Source organism: Python bivittatus, unplaced genomic scaffold (assembly GCF_059951505.1).
Source record: "Python bivittatus isolate LINGU-HERP-01145 unplaced genomic scaffold, Pbiv_v1 ctg000690_np1212, whole genome shotgun sequence".
Lineage (NCBI taxonomy): Eukaryota > Metazoa > Chordata > Lepidosauria > Squamata > Pythonidae > Python > Python bivittatus.
This window is the reverse complement of record NW_028277096.1, coordinates 3,421,110-3,448,758: the sequence shown is the minus strand read 5'-3', so window position 1 is coordinate 3,448,758 and position 27,649 is coordinate 3,421,110. Positions and strand designations below refer to the sequence as shown.

The 27,649-nt window shown below is 41.3% G+C and overlaps 1 protein-coding gene across 6 annotated transcripts in view; it reads left to right on the top strand.

Moving 5' to 3' along the window:
- PTK2B (protein tyrosine kinase 2 beta) overlaps positions 1-27,649 on the top strand; it is a 93,572-nt gene that overhangs the window by 44,261 nt on the left and 21,662 nt on the right. For all 6 annotated transcript variants that reach the window (XM_088152254.1, XM_088152253.1, XM_088152252.1 and 3 more), the window contains exons 2-19: positions 3,751-4,006; positions 6,185-6,363; positions 6,864-6,951; positions 9,176-9,255; positions 9,810-9,872; positions 10,841-10,895; positions 11,816-11,956; positions 13,251-13,325; positions 15,114-15,215; positions 17,397-17,514; positions 18,277-18,316; positions 19,237-19,283; positions 19,852-19,905; positions 22,530-22,627; positions 23,359-23,443; positions 24,499-24,599; positions 24,765-24,880; positions 26,639-26,739. In XM_088152254.1, coding sequence (XP_088008380.1) covers positions 3,785-4,006; positions 6,185-6,363; positions 6,864-6,951; positions 9,176-9,255; positions 9,810-9,872; positions 10,841-10,895; positions 11,816-11,956; positions 13,251-13,325; positions 15,114-15,215; positions 17,397-17,514; positions 18,277-18,316; positions 19,237-19,283; positions 19,852-19,905; positions 22,530-22,627; positions 23,359-23,443; positions 24,499-24,599; positions 24,765-24,880; positions 26,639-26,739 — 1,765 coding nt within the window. In that variant the 5' untranslated portion in view covers positions 3,751-3,784. The remainder of the gene's footprint in view (positions 1-3,750; positions 4,007-6,184; positions 6,364-6,863; positions 6,952-9,175; positions 9,256-9,809; positions 9,873-10,840; positions 10,896-11,815; positions 11,957-13,250; positions 13,326-15,113; positions 15,216-17,396; positions 17,515-18,276; positions 18,317-19,236; positions 19,284-19,851; positions 19,906-22,529; positions 22,628-23,358; positions 23,444-24,498; positions 24,600-24,764; positions 24,881-26,638; positions 26,740-27,649) is intronic.

Below are 27,649 nucleotides of genomic sequence, written 5' to 3'. Positions count from 1 at the left end.
GTGCACAGAAGCTCCCAGTTTCAGTCTACCAGCATATTCAGAAAAAAGAACTCTTCAAAGTCCATTGAGTTTCCCTAGCTGAAACCTTGAGCCGTTGACAGTGCTAGACTAGATGGACCAATTTGTATGACTACATATTTTTATTTGTTCTGTAAGGTTCCTTTGTGGCTGCTATGGTATTTCAAAGGTGATCTTGATGTACTGGGTAGAGTTTAGGGCTTGGATGTAGAGAAAATCAAGTGTAGACCACTACTAAGCTCACTGAATTGGCCCTGCCCAGCAAATCTTAATTGCTACAAGGTTAAAAAGTTATAAGCTATAAGGTTAAAACACTGCCCAGAATCACTTGTTTTGTGAGATGGGTGGATATATAAATTAAACAAATAAGTAAATTTGTAGTTACCTGGGACTCCTCCAAAGAAGGTGGGTGGGATGCTCCACTAAACCAGATTTCAGCCTGACATGTGTTTTCCCCCAGCTGAGGCATGAAGAGGAGTAAAGGGGGATCTTCTGCAGTTCTTCTCCATGGCACCCTGAAAGGCCAAGAAGTTCTTCACAAGACAGCTGCATTTGGTGTCTCTTTCCTTCCCCAGGAAGCTGTGAGCGGTTTGAAGGGAGAGAACAAAGAACTTTTGAAAGCAGAGAAGCTAAAAGGAAATTATGGAGTGTGTCTCTCCCCCATTCCCACCCTGATGCTCCTGCTTGAAGTCCTGATAAACAAGGAGCAGAACCGCTCTGGGTACCAGATGGAGAGTTGAAATTGGCAAAGATCAGTGAGTGGCAGCAGGTTGGAGAAGCTCAGCCAACCAATTCCAGCTCCCCTGGGAAGTGCCTGTACTTGTGAGAATCACACTTCCCTGCAGATCAGATGCCTCCCACCTTGGTGTGGTCCTCAGAGGTCAGGTTTGTGTGGCTCTGACACCCTCTAGTGTCCAACTGGAGCAAAAGCGGTATCTGAAACTACCCATTTCCTTCCTGCAAAGCTCCTGCTGCTTGGGTGGCTGCTTATCAGGCAGAAATTCAAGAAGTGCAACATTACTTAACAACAGAAAAGAGACCATCGTGAGATTGTTCTTGTATAATGGCGTTATATTTATTCTCCAAGTGGGTTGGGGGAAGAGGAAGCCCAGAGATACATGGACACTCCCACTTGGCAGAACTTGGCTTATTTTTGGACTTGCCCTCTCCTGCCCACCTTCACAAGAGATGAATAATAGCAACACATCCCTGCACAGGGCCTGATCAGATGCTTTGAATGCTACTAATGCAGAGAAGTGGTACGGATGGTGAGGGAGGGGGAAGTGCTAGATTAGCAAAAACAAAAACAAAAACTGGAAGGGGTCTTAGATCTAGCTCAGTGCAGGAAGTCTCTTAAGTAAATGCTTTAATTGTGGCACTGAAATGTCTTAATGCTCAGCTAAGATCTACCTTCCTTGGACTAAACCCAGGATTCAAGATGTCCTAAATGGGCTTGTTTCCCAACCATCATTGCATACTCTCCTTTCCTTCTGGGGCCAATCTGCCCCAGAAGAGAGGGCCAAGCCAGGGGAGGCTGTGGATATTTCTCCCAGCTTCTGGGGAAGCTTGTGTACTTGAAGAGAGCAAGGAACAGTAGGGAGAAGGGGTGGGGGAGGAAGCAAAGGAGGGCTCTGTAATAGCAGTGGGTCCCTGCTGGAGGGTGGCTCTTGCCAGCAATCTGCAAGTGGATGGGTCATATCCTTGCCCTGCAGAATGATGTGTAAACACTAATGAAAACAAAAGCATATTTTGGGTGTGATATTTCAGAAGTGAAAATGGCACTTTGGGGAGGGGTGTGTCTCCACTTCCTCTGCTTGAACTACCCGTCTTGTATTCTTGCACGTTGCTCAAGGCTGCTCTTGGTTGGGATAAAGGTAGCCCAGATTCACTGTACATGCTTTTAGTTGGGCTTAGGGAGATCAATACTGAAGGAGAGATCATGTTTTTTACAGGCTGCTGCTGTTCTTCCTCTTATTCTCCTCTAACACTGCTATCTGACATTGGTTCTTCTGCAGTGAGCATGTTGGTATGTGGACCATGAGGGTCTCCTTTTTAGCGATAACCGAAGAACATTTACTTTTTCCGTGGGTTGGGTTGCCCTTATTATAGAACAATTTGTAATTCAGTAGCACTGACTCTCTGGGGGTGGGGGGTGCTATGTGAAAGCAAGAGCGGAAGGAAAACACATGTTTTCCAGGGCACAGACATGTGCACAAGCTCCTGACGTTATGACAAAGGAGGGACTGGATCCAAACAAGACAAAAAGGAGGAATTCTCCCTGGAAAGTAGAAAGAGTTGACATCTATGTTTAACAGGAGAAGATGAGAGGGTAGCAAGAAATGCCCTCCTCTATTTGGGGAGCCTGTTGGGCTCTTGCAGGCAACCACTGTTCTCCAAATCAGGCCAGGCAGCTGTGTCTAAAGGCCCTTTGAATTTTCCACCAATGCCTTTCTGCAACAGTTTGTAGGGACAGTGTAGAAAATTAAAATGGTGTTTAGACCCACCTTCTGATCAGTGTTTGGGGTTAAGGAAGGGAAAGAAATGCTTAAGGGTGGCCCTGGGGCAGGGGGTGCCCTGCAGGATGGTTGCAGCCCTGCCACACCCAAGGCACTGGGAATCGGTGCTATGGTGTTGTCAATGCAGGTTTGATTGGAGGTCTGAGTCTCCTGAGCCTGTAGGTATACTTGTGGGGGATTCATCCTGAAGGGTTGCTTGAAATATGCTCCCCCAAACTCTGTGCTTAGACCCCTTTTTCCTTATATAAAAGGTATAAAAGGTTTGTCCATTGATTGCAGCCTGCCAAGAGGGGATGAAAACCATTACGTTCAGGCCTTCAGTGCCTGCTACTTCAGAATCATCAGCTCCCTTGCATGAGGCTTCACAAAATGTGTAATACAGTATCCAAAACCACGGCCTCTTTCCTTTTCTCCTAAAATGGCTTTCTGAGCTTTTGAGGGAAAAGTTAATAATGGGAAAATGTTGCATTATGTCCACCTCCTTTGACTTCCTCAACAAGACAGTTGCAGCCAGGACTTTTCTTCCAGATGGGAAAGACTGCAGATGTTCTGTGCTATATTCTTCTGGGCCTAGTGCAGTGTTGTCCAAACTTGGCCACTTTAAGATGAGTGCACTTCAACTCCCAGAATTCCCCAGCTAGCATGGCTGGCTGGGGAATTCTGGGAATTGAAGTCCACTCATCTTAAAGTGGCCAAGTTTGGACAACACTGGCCTAGTGGATACCTTTGACATTTTAAGAGCATATTGTAGGCATTCCCTGATAATGGGTGCTGGAAGAGGACTTGCCTCATTTCAAACTGGCTACCGTGGAGGACGTTGGTAGCACTGGAACAGAAGGCTCTTTGCCACCCCCTCTATTATTCCCATTCTGTAGGATGCTCTCCAACAGATACCAGCCGTCTTTTTCTTTTTTTTGGAGCAGGCAGATATGTTTGCAGACAAAGTACTTAGTACTTTTTATTTTCAAAGAAATTTTGTGGAGCCTAACACACTTTTGGAAATAAATGTACTAATAGAGCTGGTGTTTTGGCTTTCAGTAAGCCAACTTCTTGATTTTTTAAATTGAAAAACTATTTTAATGTATAAAAAGTCAGGTGGGACAAAGAGATTGGCAAAAATCAAGAAATCTGTGCATTGGCACATTGGTACCGACAGGTCCAGGTTGGCAAACCCAGTTTCCTGCTGACTCCTCTATGGTTTCTTTCTTGTTGCTAGGAGGTAATGCTCCGGCGTTAGTGCTACATTGCTCATGATGATGTCCGGACTGCCAGAGGCCTTGAGCCGGCTGAGAGCAAATTCTCTCCGCAGCTGCTTCAGCCTGGCAGGGCCCTCGGAGTCCACCATGGTCGCTGTACCCATCGATATCGACAAGGATGAAGTTCGGATCCTTAAGGTTTGCTTTCACAGCAACAGCTTCAACATGGGCAAGAACTTCAAACTGGTGAAATGTACAGTCATGACGGAGATCCGGGTGAGTTTCACTGATCAGTCTCATTGGCTGATGGCTTCTTGCAATGGGCTCGAACCCATATCCTTCCATTTAATCAGTATTTAAGCATTAATCAGTAAACTGCATCCCATCCCCTGCCAATTCCCAGTCAGTGAGGACCAGAGTGTGGAGAATTGTTTTGGCCTTTTTGGCTGTGGGGAGAACGGGAACAGAGGGGAGGGAAAACTTGTTTTCCCATTCCCATCCTTAAAATTGCACCCAAACAGTCCAAAATTACATCACCAAAATTCAGCAACAGTCTCAGGCTCCTGGGGGCTGTCAGTTTATCACCCCTGAGTGATAATAGATAGATAGTAATTCTATCTATCAGAGAATGGTAGAATACAAGGAACTGGCTTTTTAACAGTAATAGAGCTCTTTCAAGACAGGCTGCCATACCTCCCCCCATCAGAATTAATTTAAATTGGGTTGACAAACTTTTAATGGCCAGGGGCTAAAGCAGGAATGAGCAGCCTTTTTTGTGGCTAGAGGCCATACTTTTTTTTAAAAACTTCCCAAAGCCATAGGAAGCAGGCTAGTGACACAGTGACATTATCAAAATGGACAGGGCCAACCTTTTATTTGGAAAAAATGTGCAACTAAACATTGGCGATTGAGGTGGAGCAACCTATAGGGTTCTAAAAACGGGGCTGGGGACTACATATAGCCCATCAGCCAAGGTTGGTGACCCATAGGCTAAACGATTTAGGGGGTTAATTTAGATCAAACAAGGTAAACCAGAGATGGGGAAAAGCAGGGTTATACAAAGATTAGCCCTGCAGAAGAAGTGGACTCAGCAAAATTCTTTTTTTTACAATATATCAAAACTGACAAAATTAAAAATACTTTAGGGTATCCTTGTCCTTGCTGGATTGTTATATACAAACACACAAACACACAGTTTTTGGAATATCTATTTTTCTTAATATTTCTTGTACTTTTGCATACCATCGGGCTAAACCCAAAACTGCTACTCTCCCTCTTGTACATGAGTAATGATGTTTTGGCAACATAAGTTTCAATATTCAGAGAACATTAGAATGTAGCTAAGTGGAACACCCCTGTTTAGAAGCAGTCTACCTCTAAAAACCTCTAGAGTCACTTGTATAGTGAGTTGGGCAGCTTATATAAATTTGAAAAATAAATTTAAAATAAATTTAAAAATTTAGCTGCTGGGGCAAAGCAGAAAGATGTATTGTCTGTATGCTCTGTGAATATTCTAGAGAACAAGCTGTTCTTGAGAATAAAATGCTGGACTACATGTATTTTTGGTGTAATATAGCAAAGCAGTTCTAACATTCTAAATATGTTTTACTCAACCTCTTCTGAGTATATAATCTCCCTGCTTGGGTTTGGTGAGAATTTAGGGCCCCTTTTAACAGGGTTACAACTTTTTTACAACGTGCTTTCTTCATTGTAATGTTCAAGTCATATACAGCCTCTCACAATTTATATTTCAGACAATTTGAATATAATTCCAAATACAGGAGGTACATATGGAAGTAGTGTAGTTAAAACCAGACAAAATGCCAAAAAACACTGATCATACCTGTCCTCCCCTATCAAAAATCACAATCTTGTGCCTTCTGAATATCTGGACACTAACTTTCACAATGTCTTACCATTGTCATGCTAGCTGATGGGAATTGTAGTCAAATACACCTTCAAGATACAGCTATCTGCTTTCATTTATCTAAAACAATTATTTCCCCAAATGTATCTGTGATTCAATATGTTGGGGGAAGTCTTAGATCTCCACAATTTTTTCATTCAGATGCTAGTTCTTGGGTCCAAGGAGGAATATCCAAAATGATTGTATATGTGAAACATTAGAGATGACATCCAAAGTGACATTAGTGGGTTGGCAAAGATCTTGCTGGTGAGGAGTATATAATAGAACATTCTCAGTGCGCACATGCCAGTGAAGCCCCATTTCTTAGTGACTTTTTCCCCTTGACTCTTGTTTTTAATTAGAAATGCTTGCACTTCTTCAGACTAAATTCCATGCTAACATCTAGAAAAGAGGGTGGATATCTGATTTACTTTTAAGGTACCGCTGATATTAATTACCAGTCTGTTCTGTCCAGAATCCATTTCAGAAGTTTCTCCTTGTTATTTTTTTCTCTCCTTCCTGCTATTTATCTGCATTTTTCCTTACAGGAAGTAATAAAGTCAATCCTACAGAGTGGAAGAATTGGTCCTGATATCCAGCTTGCTGAGTGCTATGGATTACGCCTGAAGCATGTGAAATCAGATGAGATCCATTGGCTTCATCCAGACCTGACAGTTGGTGAAGTCCAGGAGAAATACGAATGTTTGCACATTGAGGCTGAATGGAGGTACGGAGCCCCTTTTGTATCCATCGCATTCCCACCAACTTCCTTAGCCTTAATACAGAGATGATAATTTCGGCCAATCTTTCCAGATTAGCTTCATGCTTAGGTATTAAGGGATGACGGGGGGAAGTCCAGTTGTGTTTGGGATATCCTATTATGCTTGTATTCTCCCAGCAAGTCTCATCTCACCTCCAAACAGGTTGTTGGTTTGTTTTAATTTTATTAGTAAAATGAAACAAAAATAATGCATCAGCGATAGTACAATATAACGATTAAAATAAAATAAACTTAAGATGAGGGGAAGACACCGAGGAAAAAAAAGGATCCATATAATATTAATGTAAAATTAGTACAGGTTGTACTAGAAGTAGAAGTGGCATTGTGGAAAAGAGGACAACAATAAGGCACTGCTAGTTGGGGAAGCTAGGTTTTGTAGTCTGTTAAATCTGAGCACTAAACTTGAGGAAAGCTGGTTTAACTTAAAGTTTGGTATGCTCTTTAAGGTATGACCTCCAGGTCCGATACCTCCCCGAAGACTATATTGAGCGCTTCCAAGAGGACCGAACAACACTTCTGTACTTCTACCAACAGGTTGGAATCCGAGAACTGTAGTCCCTATTTAAAGAGTTATCTCTGGTGTAACTGTGTTGAATGGGTGAGGTTGCACCCTCCATTGTGCTTACTAATGCAACTTCATCACATCCTCTAGCTCAATGTTTTTCAAACTTGGTAACTTTAGGATGTGTGGACTTCAACTCCCAGAATTCCCCAGCTAGCACGCTGGCTGGGGAATTCTGCAAATTGAAGTCCATACATCTTAAAGTTGTCAAGTTTGAAAAACAGTGCATTGGCTGATATATCAGCATCTTAGCAAAACATTTTCTTCTGTTGGCCTTGGACCAACCAGGCAAGACAATGCACATATTTTCATGTATAAAATCAAAATCAGTATTGGATTAAATGCTGAAAGTGAGCTTTGGGGATGGGGGGGATCCATCCTATGGAATAGTTTACCTCTCTCTTTCAGAACTCACAAGAACTTAGCTGTCTGGAAGGCTTTGAGAGTTTGAGTGCAGTAGAACTTCTACCACCAAGAATATTATATTAATTGTAATTTTTTACCTCTAATTATATATTTTATTTCTGCTGTTATATATTCTTGGTATTGTACTGGCTGGGGCTGTTGTTTTTGTATATGACTTAGAGTTGCCTAGACTGAAGTGGGAAAGGATGGAAGGCAGGTAGGCTGAGATCTGCTCAGTGACACCTTTATGGCCTAGCCATCACCTGAACCAACCACCTCAATGCAGGGCTGGTTGTCTGCTTTCAAAAAAAAATTTTTTTCCTAATCAGGGGTTCTTAAATGAGTGTCAAAGAGCAGGAGGAATTATTCTGCACAGGGTTTAATATGACGACTTTAGGTATTAGAACTCCTGACAAACGATTCTGAGCTTTAAAAAAAAACCCTGTACTTGCATTTTGGGACCTTAAAACCTCCAGGTCTTTCAGTTCACAGTTCTGACTTCCCTTAGCTTCTCACCCCACCCCACCCCCAAAGAAAGTCTGTGTTTTAATAGCTAGCATCTGCCAACTGTGTGGGAAGAGGCACTGTTTGTCTATCCCATATGAGGTAAAGTTGATAGTGCAAGAAGTGGGGAAGAGTTTCTTTCTGAAGTTCACCAACTTTGATGATAGATTTCATTTCTTTCTGACCCTTTTCTGTATATGCTCTGTAACAACTTGTGTTGCTTGCCCTGTGCTCTAAGCTGAACTTTTTTTCTGATTTCACAGGCACAACTCAAGAATTTGGTATCTTTCTCCCCATTTTTTTAATGCAGAAAGCTTTATTTTTCATTTAAACTAGAGACCAGGTTTTTAGTTCCCATGATTACAGTCAAATGCTTGGAAAAATACCAAACAGGTCTGCAGTTGGTCCAGAACACAATTAATGTGGAAGATAACATTACTAAAGTCGTAGTCCTCTCTCCCTGAACATTTGGATGACCGGTGTGGTTTATTTAGATTTAGATTGAGGGGAAAGCAATGTCACCCAGTGTACAATATACCGTATAGAGACCCTGGCCAAATGATGTCAGAGATTCTGCCCCCTGGAGATTGTTTCCTGCAGAGCAGGAGTAAGGAAAGGCATTGCCTTTCTGCTCTGCTTCTAGGCTTCTAGAAAGCCTCTGATTGGACATGGTGGGGAACTAGATGCTGGACTAGATGAGTCATGGTCTGAGGAAGCTGCATGATTCTTCTTTTATGGTGTGCTGTATGTGCTCCCACCCAGAAAAAGTAGGTGGGTTCAAAGCCTAACATGGGAAAGAATGGTTGAAAAGCACTTTATAATGGTGTGTGGGAATGACCTTGGGAGACAGGAGGAAGACCGACAGCCTAGGCAATGGACTGATAGGAAGCAGCTCGGGCCGCTGGAGGGGGAAAAGCATGGGAAGCATTCCAGAAGGGACTCTCCCTAGTTTTCCAGAGACTAAAAGGAAAGGAGGGGAGAAATACTTTCAGTCTTATAAGATTCAGTTAACCTTACAATGAAGTAGGATTAGTTCATTTGGGTGTGTTTCTTGTCTGGACTACTTCACAAGGCTGACACTTTGTTAAATGTACTTACTTAAATAAATAGATGCATGGATTTAAATGAATAAATATGTATTATATAAATGCATTTTATATATTTACTTAAAGCCCTTAGTGTTTTCTCTGTGAAAGAACACCCACTCATCTCTGCTTTCGAGAAAGAGTAGTGAGCACCGGTAGGGACCTGGGATCCTTAACTAATCATCTTATTTGTGTTTTTCAGCTCCGGAGTGAGTACATGCAACTTTATGCGAGCAAAGTGAGTGAGGGGATGGCTCTACAGCTAGGCTGCCTGGAGCTTAGGTATGTACTTGCTAGGTTGCATCTGACATAAGCACGTTTGGAAATGCATAATGATCCTAGCAAATGATGATCTTGGTTTGCACAATGATCCTAGCAAAACAGGAATCAAAATACTGAAGCTGGGACATTGACAAGAAGGATCTGAGGAAAGCTGAATACTGTGCATGAATTCAAGAGAACACAAGCCAAGCCAGAGATCTGAAAGGATGCAACTAGGGAGGAATATTACAAGAAACTGGTCAGCTCCTGCATAATAGTAAAGCAGGATATTGTTAACTGCAGTTTACTGAACAAGCTGCGGTGAATGGGTTTTCCACACCAAGCTAAACCATAATGGGTTGATTTGCATGTAGCATTAACTCTTAATAGGTGAGTTTCCACATTTAGCTAAATCAAAACAAACCACACCAATGCTCAGCATTATGCATGAATCAGGTGATGATACTGAATGATGTTCCATTGATGATGAGATGGGAAAGTTTAATTTAAAAACATCAGAATGAATTTTGCAGTGAATTGGGAATCATGCTAGCTTTAATATCCAATTTTTGCAGGAGATTCTACAAGGACATGCCTCACAATGCTCTAGACAAGAAGTCCAACTTTGAATTCCTAGAGTATGTAGACAACATTTTACCTATGCTGGTTGATTTTTTAAAATGTTTCTCGTTAGTTGTAGTGATAACTATCTGATAGATTTCTTTTTTTTCTACCTGTGTACCTCTATGCAGCCCTGCTTGCATAACCAGAGAAGATATTTTAAATGTGTGTAGGTGTGTGTGTCTGTTCATGTATGAAGAAGAGAGACAGAAACAGGATCTCCCAAATCCCACCCACAGATTCACAGCAGCGTCTCTAAGACTTAACAGCTAATTGCTGCACTCTTTTTTGAGTCCGATTCCTACTCGCTTACATCGTTGTCTGTTTCAACTGGGAAAACTGAAACAGTCACCACCCAGAGTCACTTGGTTGAGATGGGTGGCTATAGAAAACAAACAAACAAACAAACAAACAAACAAACTGAGAGTTGTAGCCCCAATTCACCCTAGCTGAAATCCCAATATTTATTTGCTTGAGGAAGGTTGAGCTGGAAAAAGAATCAGTGGGGAGAAATTCCATGCGGTGCAGAAGTGGAATGACGGGGAGCTAAGGCACCAATTAACAATAGTTTTGGTCCCAGGTTCTGCAATGATGTGGGTCATCTCAGTTGAATTGGAAGGAGTTAATGATCCTATACAATTCCACACCACAGCCTAAGTAAGGTTACCAGAGGCCTCCCCATCCAGTCCACAAAGATCTCAGGGGAAGCTCCTCTCCTTCACAGACCTTATCCCTGCTCTCCTTGCCCAGAGGGCATTGTCTACAGTCACAGATGATTGGGAAAGGATGCTTGCTTGAGAGCAAGGTGGTGTTCCTCTGGCAGCCAAAGTAGACAGCAGTGCAAGATAGATTGAATGATCATGGCTAAAGCCCATTCTAATGGAGCCTGAATGGCTTTCAAATCCAAACAGAAGCACTATAAATTAAAATGGCCACATGTTGGACACCTACAGACATGTAAAGAGGCTTCTTCTTTCTCTTTAAGGAAGGAAGTGGGGCTGGACCTGTTCTTTCCAAAGCAGATGCAGGACAACTTGAAGGTGAGGAATGTTTTAGCTCCATGTATATGTGTTAGACTGAGGGTGGGAACAAGACATTAGCCAGTCTGTCTGGAGTTGATGGGAGTTGTAATGCATCTGAGAAAGGTTAGCAGAGCCCCTAGTTTTCCTACAATTATTCTGAGTGGATTTTTCTCCCCCCCCCTTTTTTTTTTCTTCCCCATTCTGATCTGTCTTAGGAATTACTGTAATAGAACAGTTCTTTCACAGCCTGAATTACAAGGGGGAAAAGTAACTACCTAATATATCACCAGACTTGGACCCACAAGTTAGATAGTTAAGGTTTAAAGTATGAACATCCATGAGAGTTGGGAGGAGACAAAATATGCATGAAAATATCATCACACAAGTCATGCAACCTAAGTACTTGGGTCAGATCTTAGAACATAAGTGTGCAATGGTAGCATTTGCATGATGACATCACTGCATCCTGTCATGTTGGCATCATCGTGGTTTTCTACAGATGCTGCTGGGTTAAAGTCTGATCTATATAAATGGCAGAAAAAGGCTTCAGAATCTGAAATGGCTGAATGAATTATACCATCACTTTCAGACTGAAGGGCTGGGTCAAAAATATCTTTTACTGCTCCTCTGCATAAAAGTTTCTCTCCATATCAAAAAACTGTTCAGCAAAGTACTGTACTGGGTTATTTTTCTTTAATTACAACAGAATTAAACAACAGAAACAGCTATTTGAAAATTGCAATAATCTCACACTGTCTATTGTCTAAAGTATTCTGCTTGCCTGAGCAGAAAAATCTTAGGTTTCTGGTAGTACAAATGTGAAAGTTTCAGAAAAAAATACTTCATTCCATCTTAGACTTCTGACTTCATTTATTAAGAAGTTTGAGGGGGTTTTCTTTTCTTTCTTTCTTTTTTTCCTCCCTGCTTCCCATTCATAGCCAAAGCAGTTCCGCAAGATGATCCAGCAGACTTTCCAGCAGTATGCACTCTTGCGAGAGGAAGAATGCATCATGAAGTTCCTTGGCACCCTCTCCACCTTTGCCAACATTGATCAAGAAAGCTATCGCTGTGAGTTGATTGTAAGTATTGGGCAAGCAAGGAAATGTTTCCAGAGTCTGTGTGGCCTTATTGTGGTTCCAATTACAGTTTAGATATAGATGCATCAAATAAGGATGACCTTGAAAACTTCGTCTCTTCAGGATGTCATCATAATAGATTGTGATTGGCGTCTTCTCTACCAGTACTGTACAAAGAGATCTCCTGACAGGCTGCAAGAAGAATAGGGACCAAGTTTGGGGGTTTTAGAACTTCTGAAATTCAGTGGATTGGAACTTGTAAGATAGAGGATAGGGTTTGACAGATGGGGGTCAGATAGATCAGGAGGTGATCCAAGACAATGGTAAAAAATCTTGTTAAATAAAGTAACTTTTTTTTCTAGCTCATTAGCCTGACATTGTCATATTTAGAAAAAAGGCTATATCCCAAAACTTCAGACTTGACAACTAACAGAGATAAGCAAGTAATTAAAAATATATGTTTTATGATAGTCATTCTCTACTGTTAATTGGGGCTTCTATCCAAATTTACACATGCTTATCTTTGACTCCTCCCTGCTTACCTGATGTCTCTGGGACCTATTTATGCTTAATTGGATTTTATTCCAAAAGGTTTTCAAACCTAAGAGCTTACTTAGGTAATGTATCATATTCACAGTAGTTTCATATAATGTGGGGCTTTCCACTTTGCTTCAAGCTTTGTGGCATCTCTTAGCTCTCCACTTCCAGACTGATATCCAATTCCAGTCATATGGTGTCTAAGAGTCACAACCTGAAAGGTCGATGAAATTGAAGCCAAATCAATTTTCCAAATGTACAGGTAGTCCCCAGTTTAAGAATGAGTTCCATTCCCAGGGTCTGTCCTTAAGTCAAATTTGTATGTAAGCTGGAACAGGATTACGGTATAATACTGTATAAGTAGTATTGTGTAATTAACTCAAACCATTGTGTATTTAACTCAAATTTTGCTACAGTAGGCTCCATTCTTACCTATGGGTCATCTGTAACCCAGACATTCTTTACCCACGGACTACCCGTACAACACTTTGCTGATCTAAAATGATATATGTTGATATTTTCCTTCTAAATCCCATATAAGTTTTAAAAAATACAGGAGAGCTTAAACCTTTTTGTTGATCTTTAATATAATAGTATTAATTAGTTATTTGCATAATTTCCTGCTCTAGAATTATCTTTCATCACTCCTGCTCTAGAATTCTTCAGCTGCTCAATACACCTAGAATGTTAGGGGTTGCAAAAATTAGGAGAGTCTTGTTTTGGCTGGAGCACAAATTACTTTTCTCTCTTCCCTTTTTAGCAAGGATGGAATATCACTGTGGACCTGGTGATTGGCCCAAAAGGCATCCGACAGATGACAAGTAAAGAAGCAAAGGTGAGTTGCTCACCTTTACCTTGTTGTAAAGAAGGGCTTTCGTAATCCATCAAATACAGATTTTCATCACCTTGTATTGTTCCCTTTCCTTTGTTGCTTGAATACAAGTTAAGCTATTTTGCAGATGGTGAGGGAGCAGAAGTGTTTCCATGGTAACTTCGGGTTGTTTTTGTGCCATACAATCATCTTCTCTGAATGCCACTGGTACACTTGGGTAACACAATTTTTAATGCAGGATTCCTGAACCTTTTAAGGAGTAGAAATCCAATAGATATAAGACTAAGTGGACTATGTCCTTTCAAGCAGTAAAACCAAGCAGTAAGACGTAAGGCAAAGGATCTTGTAGAGGGTACAGTCATGAAACACAGGGTATTATCTCTCCACTAGATAATTCAGGTTTATGTGCTTGGAGATGGAATGAATTCTCAAGCTTAATTCCTCCACATATAGTCACTCACACCTTGGTCACCTCCCACTTGGACTATTGCAACACATTCTGTATGCGGCTGACCTTGAGCACCATCCAGAAGCTACGACTGATCCAGAATGCAGCAGTGTGGGCAGTCATGGGGGCACCAAGGAATGCCCATATAATGATTGTACCCTGCAAGCTACACTGGTTCTCAGTAGGCTTCCAGATGCAGTCAAGCTTCTGGTTACCACTTATAAAGCCCTTCTTGGAAAAGGGCCAGGTTGTTTGCGGAACTGCCTATCTCCAATGGTTTCTGTTTTTCCCACAAGTGCTAACAGAATGGGCATATTCTGAGTCCCTTCTGTCAGTTGGTGGACCCAGCGGGTATCACTTCTCTGTCATGACACCTCTTCCAAAGGGCATGCCAAGATTCAGATAGCCCTGATTTTGTTGACCTTCTGTGAGACCTTGAAAACCTGTCTCTTCCCTGAGTCAGTGGGCCAGGGCATTGGATGAGCCCATCTAGTAATGGTTTGTATTGTGATTATGAGTGTGGTTTTGGCCTTGATTGCACTGTGCTCATATTTCTGTTGTGGAGGTTTTCTGTGTCTTTTTTTTAACCCCATGTAAACCACCCAGAATTTCAAATTGTGAGCTGGGCAGCCCCATAAATTATATAAATGTATATATTCATACATTTGGGATGGAATGAGAATTCCTGCACTGGGCAGAATGTTGGAGTAGATGACCTCCAAGATCCTTTTCAACTTTATAATACTATGTATGGATGTATGGATAAATAAATAAACAAGTCTAGAAGCAGCCTGGCCAGTGAGGCCACTGACACTGCTGCCCAGGAAAATCCAGTTCATTTTGGACAAGGCTATTTTAGGAGACCCCTGGTTCAGCATTTACCAAGACTGTAGATAATTCCATCAATAAAACTTTATCGTGCTTTGCTTACAGCATGACCTAAGTATAATCAGAGGTTATGGTAAGGTATTATATGTGTATATTAGCTCCAAGGTAGCAGAGCTGATTTTCTTCACATGTTAGAGCTGAAGTCTCGCAAGAACTGACGAGCTTCCTAGATCGAAGCACAACACTTAGTGAAGTATAAAGTACAGGTTGACCAAGGCTGTTTTGCCATGGAGCCTAAATTATAATTATATTCACACTTACCTGAAAATATAATGGGATTTGTGTAGGATGTCATCATAAATGTTTCTTTGTGAAATTTAAAAAATGAAGAGGCACAAATCAGAATGCTGCTACTTTGCATGTATAGGTCTGGCATAGTACCCTACCCTACCCTAAAGAATGTGGAGAGCAGAAAGATTTCTTGATTGTAATGCATTAATGTTGCTGTTTTGCAGCCCACTTGCTTGGCTGAATTCAAGCAGATCAAATCCATAAAATGTACTACCGTGGAAGAAGGCAGAGCTTTGCTGCAGCTTGGTCTTACTGGGAACCCCCAGGTAAGAAGAAAGTGCAGGATGGCTTTTATTGTATCTCAATTGTCTCCCTGTTCCAGTCTTCTAACTTAGAGAGAGAAAAAAATAAGAATCCTGCAGGATCAGGCCAAGAGCTAGTATAGTCCAGCCTTTTGCAGTAGACAGTCCAATGCATTCAGGAAGCTCACAAGCGTGGACCAGAATGCAATGTCCCTCCTCCACTTTTGCTCCTTATCAGTTAGTAATCAAGGCATGCCATATCTGATTTCAGAGGTAGCAAACCTCCATCAAGTTTAATAGCCGTTTTAAACCCATCTGAATTGATGGCCATCAATGCATTTGATGGCAGCAAATTCCACTTATAACTATGCACTACCTAAAGGGGTACTTTTTCCTTTTATCAGTCTCAAATCTCTGTGCATTTATTTTGAGTGGGTGATATTCACATTCTGCCTTTGTGAGAGGAGAAAAACTTGTCTCTATCCATAGATTTCATACTATGAGAATTTATGTGCCTTCAAGTCAGTCTTAACTCACGGCAACTACATAGACAAATCCATGCAGTTTTCTTGCCAAGGTTTTTTGGAAGTGGTTTGCCATTGCCTGCTTCCTAGGACTGAGAGAGAGTGACTGGACCGAGGTCACCCAACTGGCTTCATGCCTAAGGTGAGACTATAACTCATGGTCTCCCAGTTTCTAGCCCAATGCCTTTATCCACTACACCAAACTGCATCCCATACACACGCAGACACACACTCATACTCATTTTTTTCTGTTAGATAGTTTGATATGATGAAATGATTTTTAAAAACTGTGCATGATTTTATATACCCTTAAGATCCCTTTCCTACCTTTTCTCCAAGCTACAATTGCTGTAATCTTTCCTGTTAGTAGATCTGCTCTAGTTCCTAATCATTTTTGGTTGTCCTTTCTCAGTATCCTTTAGCAGGCATGATAGCCAGAACAGCACTCAGTGTTTCAAGTGTGGCTTCACAATAGAACTATAAAGGGATTTTATCAAACTGGCCGTTTTATTTTCAGTTCCATTTCTAATGATTCCAGATATGGAATTATTGGGCTTTTTTACAGCAACCGCATATTGGGTTGATATTTTCATTAAGCTATCCACTGTGACTCCCAAGATCCCTTTCCAGATTAGTCACTGCCAGCTCTTGTAACATTAATGTGTACGTGAAAGTACATCATATGCACTTCCTTTCATTGAGCTACATTTGCTATTTGGAAGCCCTTTCATTCAGTTTGTAGAGATCCTTTTGGAGCTCTCCATTTTGATTTTATTATCCTGACCAATTTGGTATCATCAACAAATTTGGCAACCTTGCTGTTCACCACATTGCGAATAGCAAGTCCTAGATTTATTGAAGGAAGACACAAAACAGGAGCATGCATAGGGGGTGTGGGTTGGCAAGGTCAAAATAGTGGTTGTGCCTGGGCAGTCAAAGTCCTGACCCTTTTTATATGCATGTAATGCAGTGTTATCCAAACCTGGCCACTTTAAGATGAGTGGACTTCAACTCCCAGAATTCCCCAGCCAGCCATGCTGGCTGGGGAATTCTGGGAATTGAAGTCCACTCATCTTAAAGTGGCCAAGTTTGGATAACACTGATGTAATACATGTTAACAAGGAGCCCCTCCTGTGGATGCCCCCGGGGCTAGACAAGACCTGGTGAGCCACAGCCATTCCACTTGTAGAAACCAATCTCAAAAAGCTAGGCAGAGTCAGACCAGTTTAGTACCTACATAGGAGGCCACCAGAAAGTATACAGAAGAAGGCAGTGGCCAGCTAATTCTGGATTGTTTCCATGAAAACTACATAAGCATGTCCATGAAGTCATGGACAAGAACAAGCTCAACTTGAGGGAGACTTCAGTTTCTTTACAGATGCACAGGTTGGACTCAACCTCAGATTATCAAACCTTTGCTAGAAGTGACTCTCTCAGGCAATAAAGGAAGTCTGAGAAAACATACAAGTTCAAAAATGAAAGGTTCTACTTTTGATACTTTTTTGGGCCTTTCCAATGCTGACAGTTTGCTTTGGCTCACCTCTTTCTCAGCTTGACCTCCAACCAAGCTCTTTAAACCAATGTAGTTACCATCTTGATGGGCAAACACTTGAGCATTGACAGTGAAGTCTCTATCTATGTGGTTGGCATAGGGACCTTACGTGGCTTTTTTACTTGGCAGTCCTTGACGATTAAGACGTCCTCCCTTGCTGAGGCAGAGAACATGGCTGACTTGATAGATGGCTACTGCAGGTTGCAGGGATGCTTGGATACCTCCCTCATCGTCCGTCCCAACAGAGGTGAGAAAGCAACCAGGTGATCCTATGGATATGATAAGGATGGATCATATCTGATTTCAAGGGGCACAGTGGGAATGTAATAGTGCAGAGTGGGTGATGTTCTTTGTTTGTTAAAACAGTATTAAGCTATTTGTGGGAGGTTTTTTCTTTTTTATTGTGTTGTTATAAATCTTGATACATTATGTTATTTCAGTACAGTGATATTTATATGATACCATTACAAAATCTTGACATTCTGTTATTTAGATAACTTAGAGTATTGGAAATAAAGGAAAAAAGTAGATATTCTACCAGTATTAGCTACCATTTAGGATATCAGTGTTACGAACATTAAAATTATTTGGCTTTTTCATTCAAAGTTAAAATACAACATTAGAAAGGAAAAAAATATTTTTTTACTTGTACTTTAATTCTGTTAGTCCTCTGTCTTCTCTACCTCACTGATGTGCATAAGCAATCATTCACTTGTGTAATAATGTTCTGGCCCATGTTGTAGTTCATTAGTGCTTATGGATGCTACAGAAAACTTTGCACATTCTAGTTCCAGAATTCATTTTAGAATTTCTCCCTGTTCATTTGGTGGAATGGAGTAAGCAAAGCTGTAAGAGAATAATAGAACAGAACAAGGGAAGTCCACCCATACTTAGTTATTTGGAGACAGGGAAAAAACAAGACAGGGAAGAGGTCTCATTCACAGCAAAATGGCCAGTTAGATTTGAGCTGTGAGTTTCTTGACATGCCTTATCTCCTTTTCCCTTGCAGAGAATGAGAAGAGGATCAGTCTGCCTCAGGTCCCAATACAGTAAGTAAGATGGTGGACCTACCCTAGGAAATTATGACTGTACATTATACTGAATACCAGAGGACAGTAGGAGAACAGACTGGTTTTGCACGGGCCATAAAATTACCTCAATGGTCCCTGAGCTCTTAATTTACTCAGAGATGAAGCAGAACTTTGGCTGTCTGGAAGTATTATAGGTAGTAGAATAGCATGTTCCATGTTCACAGAAAAATGTTGACCAACTTGATGGAGACAACACCTATCAATAATTATGAATGCTGATAACAAAACAGAATTGTACTATAGAGTGCCTATTGCTGGGATACCAGCAGCAAGTGAGGGCGGTTGCCTTCAATGTTCTACTCATAAGCTTTCTAATGGGATTTAACCAGCTGTTGTAGGAGAGAGGATGCTGAATTACTGTAGATGGACAATGATCTGATCTGTCAGGACTCTTCATGTCTTTATTTTCCCTAGTTGCCAGTCCTCCTCCACCTCCTCCTTCTCCTTCCCTCCTCCTTCTCCTTCTCCTTCTCCTTCTCAACTCCTGGTGACTGCTTGGACTAGTCCCTGCAGTTTCCTTGGGAAGATGTTCAGAAGTGGATTGGCCTTGCCTTCTTCCTATGGCTAAGAAAGAATGACTGGCCAAGGTCACCCAGCTGGCTTCGTGTCTAAGGCAGGACTAGAATTCATGGTCTCTCGGTTTTTAGCCTGGTGACTTAATCACTACACCAGACTGGCTCTCCAGCCCTCTCTTAGGTGCCCAAACATTATCCTAAATGGAGGGACTATAAAAAATTTAAACTCTTCATCACTATTGGAAGAATGGCTTTCATATTGATTGATTATATTTATAGACTCCCTAATGCTCACATTTCTTTGTACAAATCAAAGTAAATTAGCAAACCCAATTCTATTCCTGAATATCTTTCTGCCCACAGGCATATAGAAGAGAAGAGATCCACCCTGACAGAGAGCTTCAGTGGAGGTAAGTTGAATTCTACTTCACCACTGTCAGATCAATGAGGATTGACGACATCAGATATATGAACTGTGTATTCAGCTGCTTTGATCTGTCTTAACCCTCTGGCAGTGGCATTTTTAACAGAAGTCATGGAATGATAGAGTTTACATTGAGCATAGGCTGATGTATACATACTTTTGTTGTCCTATCATTTCTAATCAAATAGATTGCACATATTTCTGAAACATTACAAAATCGTGCCAAGCTTCTCTGATCAAGTAAGGTCTAATATAATTATTCAACTGTCCTGAAAGAGAGGTGGGGATTTGGGAAATACTATCCTCTTTCTCCAGCCAGGGTTGGTCCTCCCAAGTCACCAGCTTTTAACACTGCCAATCAAAAGATCATTTGGACCTTTTCAACTTTCCCTTCCTAGTTTTTTTTTTTTTCCTTGAAAGAAAAGAAGCTATATTGGAGAACACAGTAAAATCTTCTGAAAACATCCCAGGTTATATTTATGTGAACCAGGTAATGGGATATCTTCATTGGAAAGGATATTTACACTGAAGTAACAGATAATGTTTTGTTCCAGATTCTGACATTTATGCTGAGATTCCAGATGAAGCATCCAGACCCAAATCTGGAGGTTTGTTCAGACTTTAGTTCCCTTTCCAAAATAATATAGGGTTAAGATTTCATCATTTGCACTTTTAGATTGGATTGATATATAGGACGGATTTGATGGCTGTATTATTATGCCGAAATGGTACCTAGAATAATGTGATGTACTAATCTAAAAGAAAGGGTTTTCTCAAAAAAATAGGCACTTCAGAGATATAGTATTGTTATAGTATTGTTATATTGTTATATGATAACATATATAACATAATATATCAAAACAGAGTTGGAAAGGACCTTTTAGACCACTGTTTCTCAACCTTGGCAACTTGAAGATGTGTGGACTTCAACTCCCACATGCTGGCTGAGGAATTCTGGGAGTTGAAGTCCACAGCTGCCAAGGTTGAGAAACACTGTTTTAGACGATTAAATCTAACCCCATTATTCAATGACTGCTTTCTAAAATATGCTTAGCTGAGTCAAGGGTAGCTGAATCAAGGGTAAAGTTATCGTGTTATGTGAACAAAAACCAAACAGCAGTAGGACAGGAGAGGGACATTTTAATTAAATTTAATTAAACGTTTCAGAAATTGTTTTGGGTCAAACTGCCCTCCCTAACTCAGCCATGTTGTGTGATTCCAGAAAAGAATCACACCCTGCCTCTGGCTGCCATCAATGGAAATAAATGCTTAGAATAGCCTTACAAAAATGAAGTACAATGTGAAATGATGCACACTGGTGCCAAAAATCCTAACTACTTATATAGACTAATTGAATCAGAGTTAGCAGTGACTGATGAGGAAGGAGATCTTGGAGTAATGAAGGTGTTAACACAGTGTGCATCTGCTGTAAAAAAGGCCAACAGCACAAAAATACAGATGCCAATATCATAATGCCCTTATGTAAATCAGTGGCGTAACCAGTGGTATGCATACCAGTGGTGGTATGCTATGTGCAGTTCTGGTTGCCACACCTTAAAAAAAATACAGTGGGGCTAGAGGAGGTTCAGAGGAAGGCAACTAAGATGATCAGGGGGCTGGAGCAGCTTCCCTATGAGGAAAGGTTGAGACATTTGGGGCTTTTTAATCTAGAAAGGAGATAAAAGAGGGGATTTGATTGAGGTGTATGAAATTATGCATGGTGTGGATAAAATGGACAAGAAAAAGCTATGTTCCCCTTCCCAAAATACTAGAACCAGAGGTTACTCAGTGAAACTGAGTCCTGGAAGAATCAGAACAGATGAAAGGAAATATTTTATTACACAACACATAATTCAACTTTGAATTTGCTACCACAAGATGTGGTGCTGGCTACCAGCTTGGTTGGCTTCAAAAAAAGGTTGGACCAATACATGGAAGTCATGGGGATCAATGGCTATTAGCCTTGATGGGAGCATAACTGCCTCTGAATGCCATCTGCTGGGAGACGGTTGGCCACTGTGCAGTTGGTTGGCCACTGTAAGAACAGACTGCTGGACTAGATGGACCATGGGTCCAATCCAGCAGGGCCCTGCTTACATTCTTAGTTCCGTAAGCAGCCCTTCTCTGTTGCATGATTTCTTTTAAGTCCTCCATTGGCATATAAGGAGGCTTGGTGTGGCTCAACCTTCCCCTACCCTGCCGCCAGGGCAGTGGCTGCAATCCTAATCAAGTCCTGGCAGACTTCTCCCTGCGATTAAGCACTAGGGGAAAAAAGGGGAACTGGATACCTGTCAAGGTAAGTGCACCTCATTGAGTGGGGATATCTCTGCAGACTTTTCATTGTCTGCTCTTAAATCACCAGGTATGCAGTTTTCTGCAGGTAGCAGCCATCTGGATTAAAGTGTGTCATGAAAATGCAGCCATTTGCTACATTCATATAATGTGTTTAACCAGCAGCTGCATTTGCACAATATATTAACCCTGATTAATTTTAACCTGGGATAGGATTTTCATAGCTTAGCATGCTGTGCACAGCCAGCTTGTTTCATTAGTTTATGGTTCGATGTGCTGTGCAAGCCAGGAAAATTAGTTAATTCAGAAACCAGATTAAGCATGTTGGGTGAATGCAGCCACTGAGTACTGAGACTGAGGCAGAGAAGGGAAGAAACACTAGGAAATTGCAGCAGAAAATGCATACAGATTAAATTTAGAAGCAAAGCACAGCATTAAGATGAAGAAGAAGCAGGGCCTAATTTGAGGGTCAGAAATTTGGCAGAAGATTCAAGGTGCTAAATCTGAGTCCGATCTTGGGTGGAAGGGAGGTGGAAGCACCATTCTGGATTGTGGTGTACTCTATATTGTCGTGGTAAATATTGTATTTTTATAAGTGGAGGAGCCACTGCTAGTAATAGTACACTATTAACAACAACCGTGAAACGTTGTAGCCAGTATTACCATTCCAAAATTGCTACTGAAGTCCTGAAAGAGAATAACTAGTTGAAAGCCATAGTTTATGGACAGGTGAGACTTGAATGTGTTTTTTTACTGCAACCACTGTAAAATGTCCTCCTCCTCCTGCTTGCAGTTATAGTTGGGTCAGCCCATTGCCAGCCAGCAAAATGGTAGCCTTTCTTCCCTTCTCATCTATGGTGGTACTGAGGAATTACATTACATTATGTTGTTGTTTACAATTGACAAGCTGATATGCCTCATAATTCCATTCCTTGCACAGCCCAACAGTTTGTGATTTCTCGAGAAGATGTTTCTCTGGGCAGGATCCTGGGAGAAGGCTTCTTTGGAGAAGTCTATGAGGGTGTCTTCATCAATGAGGTGAGTCTGCAGCAGTAGGACTCTATACTAGTCTTTCCTAACCAGATGATCATCAGATGTGCTGGGCTGCAACTCCATTATATGCCATGGTCCAGCTGGCTTCATGACAATTCTAGTCCAGCATGTGTAAAGAGCACCAGTTTACTAGACTGCCTTTGGTCTGTAGACTAGAATGGTTTGGTCTGTAGAGTGTAGTATGTGTCACAAATGGCACAAGGAAAAGGATGAGTGGTCACCTGCCAAAGAAGTATGCATGCAACTTCTTAATTTAAAAAAAAAAAAGGAAAATGTGTTATCAATGTTTGTTAATAGATAGAAAGACAGACAGACAGATAGATATATTGTATATACCTGTCTTGTTTTTTGCACACTAGAAAGACTTTAGGATTGGGAGAAGCCTATCCATGGTGCCAAATTACATGTGATATCATGCACATAGTTTAGCTGTGATGTAGGACCATTGAAATTATTACAAAATTGAAGGTGGGCAGGGATATTCTGCCTTTTGGTTTTCTTTGGAAATAAGTTTCTAGATCTTTGGCCTGACCCCAGAACTACTGCTACAGTCTTAAAAATCCAAAGGTGCCACTTGCTCCTATTAAAAAGATTGACATACATGAACTCCAGATCATTGCATTTTACCAATAGAGCTGAAGTTAAGCAGACTAGCAAATTCTGTGATTTATCGTGTTGAGCATCTTCTTAATACTGGGATCTGACTCTTGTTCCAGAGTGGGGAGCGGGTCAGCGTGGCTGTGAAAACCTGCAAGAAAGATTGCACTGCTGAGAACAAGGAGAAGTTCATGAGTGAAGCAAGTATGTAGGTTCTCTTTTTCTGTGAACTGAAATGCTATCTCCCCCCACATCTGGCACAGGACAGTAACAACAATGACTGAATGGGGCTGTGGCAGTGGGAAGAGGCAGCTTCTCTGGGATTGATTTCTTCAGATTTTCTCAGTGTGAGCTTGTAGAGTTGCCATTTTTTAAAGATTTTGCTCTCTCCCCATGCTCTCTCCAAATTAAACGTGTGAGTGGGATTTATCTTATCTTCAGTGCACTTGCCTGTCAAGGCAACAGGCAGTATGCACAAAACCTGCAATTCCGCACCCTGCAGCTGTTAGATTCCTAGTGTGATGGAATGTCTAACAGACCCTAGGAAAGCGGAGGAGGCAGCACAACAGTTACAAGAGAAAGCGGAGCAGTTATAGAAAAGATTCCTGAGTCCAGGGGAGGGGAAAACATGAGAAAAAGACTCAGAGTTACTCCTTAATTGTGCTAGGTATAAGTTGAGCTGGAGAATTGCTTTGACAGGCTTTCAAGATTCTGCTACAATACCCTACTAGCAATAAGGACATTTCCAGAAATCTAAGTGGTTCTTGTTTCTGAGCTTGCCAGCTTTGCAGGGCTTGCTTCTTCCTGTAACTGTCGCACTCCATCCTCTGCTTTCCCAGGGTCTGTTAGACATTCCATCACACCAAGTGATGCACTGCAGAGCAACTATATTTTCAAGTAAATGCTTAACTGGACAAGTACCCTTGACTTTTAAATCAGTGAAGATAGGTTTTCCAAGCTAAATAAGAGGATAACATTACTGGGCATCATAAAAATGCTATTAGTTAATTAAAGCAGCTTCAACAAATGTAAGAAAGGAAAGGATCTTGGCAGTGATTGTTAATGTGAAACAAGGGATTTTAAAATAATTTGTTCATTGGATAGAGGGGGTGAGAACATTAATCATGCTGTGGAGGAAAACTGATGCTAACACATCTCTAAGAATAAGATATGTTCCGTGAGGATCTCTGAAATTAAGGCTATTTTTCCCATTAAAAATTGGCATTTTCAAGATTAAGTTTCTTCCAACATACCTACAGTGCTCATGAAAAAGATGGACCATCCCCACATTGTGAAACTGATTGGCATCACGGAGGAGGAGCCAACATGGATTGTAATGGAGCTCTATCCTTATGGAGAGGTGAGGTGACGGTACCAACAGCAATGGGAGTAGGAAGTTGAATCTAAAAAAAGATAAGGAAGCAAAGAACCAAGAAAATACATGAACTCCCTTGACTCTGAGCTTCCTTGGAAAGAAAGTTTTAAAAACAGACTCCTATCCAGATTTTTCATCTCCCCTCTGCAGCTGGGACACTATCTCGAGCAGAACAAGGCCAACCTGAAGGTGCAGACCCTTATCTTGTATACTTTGCAAATTTGCAAAGCCATGGCTTACCTGGAGGCTATCAACTGTGTGCACAGGTACAAGGACTTTTTATTTTAACTGGGCAGACTGAAAGGTGACACATACAGATATATACATACTCACACAAACATTTCTTTATGTATATTCATGCACCATCTTGCTACATCCAGGGCTAAATGGAATCCAGCCTCCCCCAGGATGCAGCTTCTAGGCCAGGGTGGGCAACCTTTTTGGGCTCATGGACCACTGTCTTTCTGCTGTGCCTGAGGACTGCAGGGTAGGGGCTGAAATTCTGGAACTCTTTTTGGAGGGGGAAATTCAGTGGCAAAATTGATGCCATAAGCTATGCAGTCTTAAGGTACCCATTTTGCTCTTTAAGTCCCTCCAAACGGGAAAAAATAGTGGCGTTCTGAAGGATTTAATGAGTATCTTAAGTTCCTGGAAGGCTTAAGAAACCTATTTTGCCCCCTATATCCTACTCCAGACTCTCAAAACACAAAAAAGGTCTGAAACTCTCAGCCTAACCCTTTCTGTGAGGACTATGAGCACTGCCAATAAGGTGCTGGAGGCTTCATGTGGCTCACAAGCCATAAGTTGCCCATTGTTACTCTTGGGAATCACCAGGTTGAGATTCTCAGCCCTTGAAAATGTACAAGGACATGGAAATTAGCTTTTGTTGTTGACAACTTTTGAGGAACATATGGAATGTCTGAGAATTGGTCTTTGTAGGAAGGGATGCTCCTTAATTATTCTCCATTGGAATTGGAAGGAATGCTGTGTGCCAGATGGAGCAAAAGCATATTTCAAGCGGAGCTACAATATAACACATTGCAGTAGATTCTGACCTTTTACAAAAGAGCTTCAAGTTCAACCTCATGTGGCATAACCAGAGAGTGCTGAAAACTGAGGCTCCCGGGCAGCTTGAAGTCATTAAAAAAAGCACAATAAATTAGCATTATAGCCAGATCGATGCTGAAAGACACCCAGTCCAGCCTTTTCATAATGTTTGTTTTGTAAGATGCAGGGATAAATTAGAGGTAATAATTGGAGAATGCCCAAGCAAACCCAAAAAGCGAATTTCAAAATTCAACAGAGAGCAGTGGATTGGAAGGAGACAGTCTTCTCCAGTGAGGAAAGCAGTAGGATCACGTTTGGTAGTTGGTAGGATACAAATCTGTATGCCATGGATACCAATCATATCAATACTAATATCCAGTGGATACTTGGAAAGAAAATGCCAGCTTCCCACCACTTCCTATCCAGTGTCCTGAACTGCCATATCTCTATACACAGCCTGGTAACAGTGTAATTGCTTGAGAGGAGAGGGGTTCCAGGTTTCATAGATACGGATGTAAAACTGTAATGCAATCATTTTTTGCCATGCTTTTAGCCCAGTGTAGGAACTCATGACCCCTATAGTAGTTACCTCCAAGCACCATTCTGGGAAGTAGGTCACCCTTATCGCACACACACAAACCTACTTCATCTTCTGCAGCTGTGATGGCAGCCAGGGGTGAGACAAGTGAAGGTTCATTTGCTGTTAATTCCTCCTGCTTTTGCTTTGGTCTCCTGATTATGAGATAACAAATGAGTACCCACATACTGAAATACCAAGAGCCTATCCATTTGTATGGATCTATGTTACACAGTTATGCAAAAAATGAAAATATGGCCAGATCAATGATCATTGACTTAGGATCCCATACAGTCACGCTCAAACACTTTGCTCCTATTTCTTGCGGCACATGTATTTTGCCCTGCAGCTATTCAGAGCTTCCCAAAAGAAAGTAACCAGCTTACTTTATTATCTGCAGGGACATTGCAGTCCGGAATGTGCTGGTGGCTTCTCCTGAGTGTGTCAAACTAGGAGATTTTGGCCTTTCCAGATACATTGAGGATGATGAGTATTACAAAGGTATGGAAAGGAGCTGGGAAGAACCCAGACTTTGGGGGTAGACATCACATTATATGCATTCAAAAACAATGTTATTTGGCTTTTATTGCACATGCACCATTAGTTTCTCAGTAGAATATACAGAAGAATCCAAGTTTCTCTCAACATCTCCAGTGGCCACAATTTTAGGTAACTAGGCTGGAAAAAGTGAAAGTATCTCTTATGCTTGTCTATGACCATAATAAAGATTTGATTTGATTTGAAAGTATCTCTGCCTAGGATCTTGAGGTGCCATTGTCAGCCAGAAGAGACAGCATTGCCCAGGGCAATAGGCAGTCCCCTGAAGCCTTTGGAGTCCCTCTTGAGTTTCTGCTAGATTTAATTTTTAATGAGATGGAAGTAGAAAATTGTTAAATGCATGAGAAGTAATCATATTAGTGTATTAAATTTAAAATAAATTAAATTTTTGTCCTGGCCTTGCCTGTTTATTGTTCCTGGCCTGCCACTCAAAGGCTAAACATAGCTCTTGTCTCCACAAATGTTGTGCAGTTATCTATATATAGGCCATTGCTTTGACCTTGCAAGGCAGTTATACCTCTACCTACAGTACATCCAGGAAGTTCCAACCTTTTGGGATCATTTGGAATGCTAATGAAGGGTTATTCTCATGACCATCAGGTGAGTGCTGTGGAGTGTGGCCAGTCACAGATAGGCAGTGTTCCTTGCTTTTGCCATCTGAATATTTTCACACAAATGGAAAATCAGAGAATCATAGAATGTAATGATTGGAAGGGACCTTGGAAATGATCTAGTGCAGCCTCTGCTCAGGTTGGAAATTACTACTACAGCATCCCCAGCAGATGTTTATACATCCTCTGTGAAGGAAGCTGGGGATAAACGTCCCCAGCAGATGTTTATACTTCCAATGAAG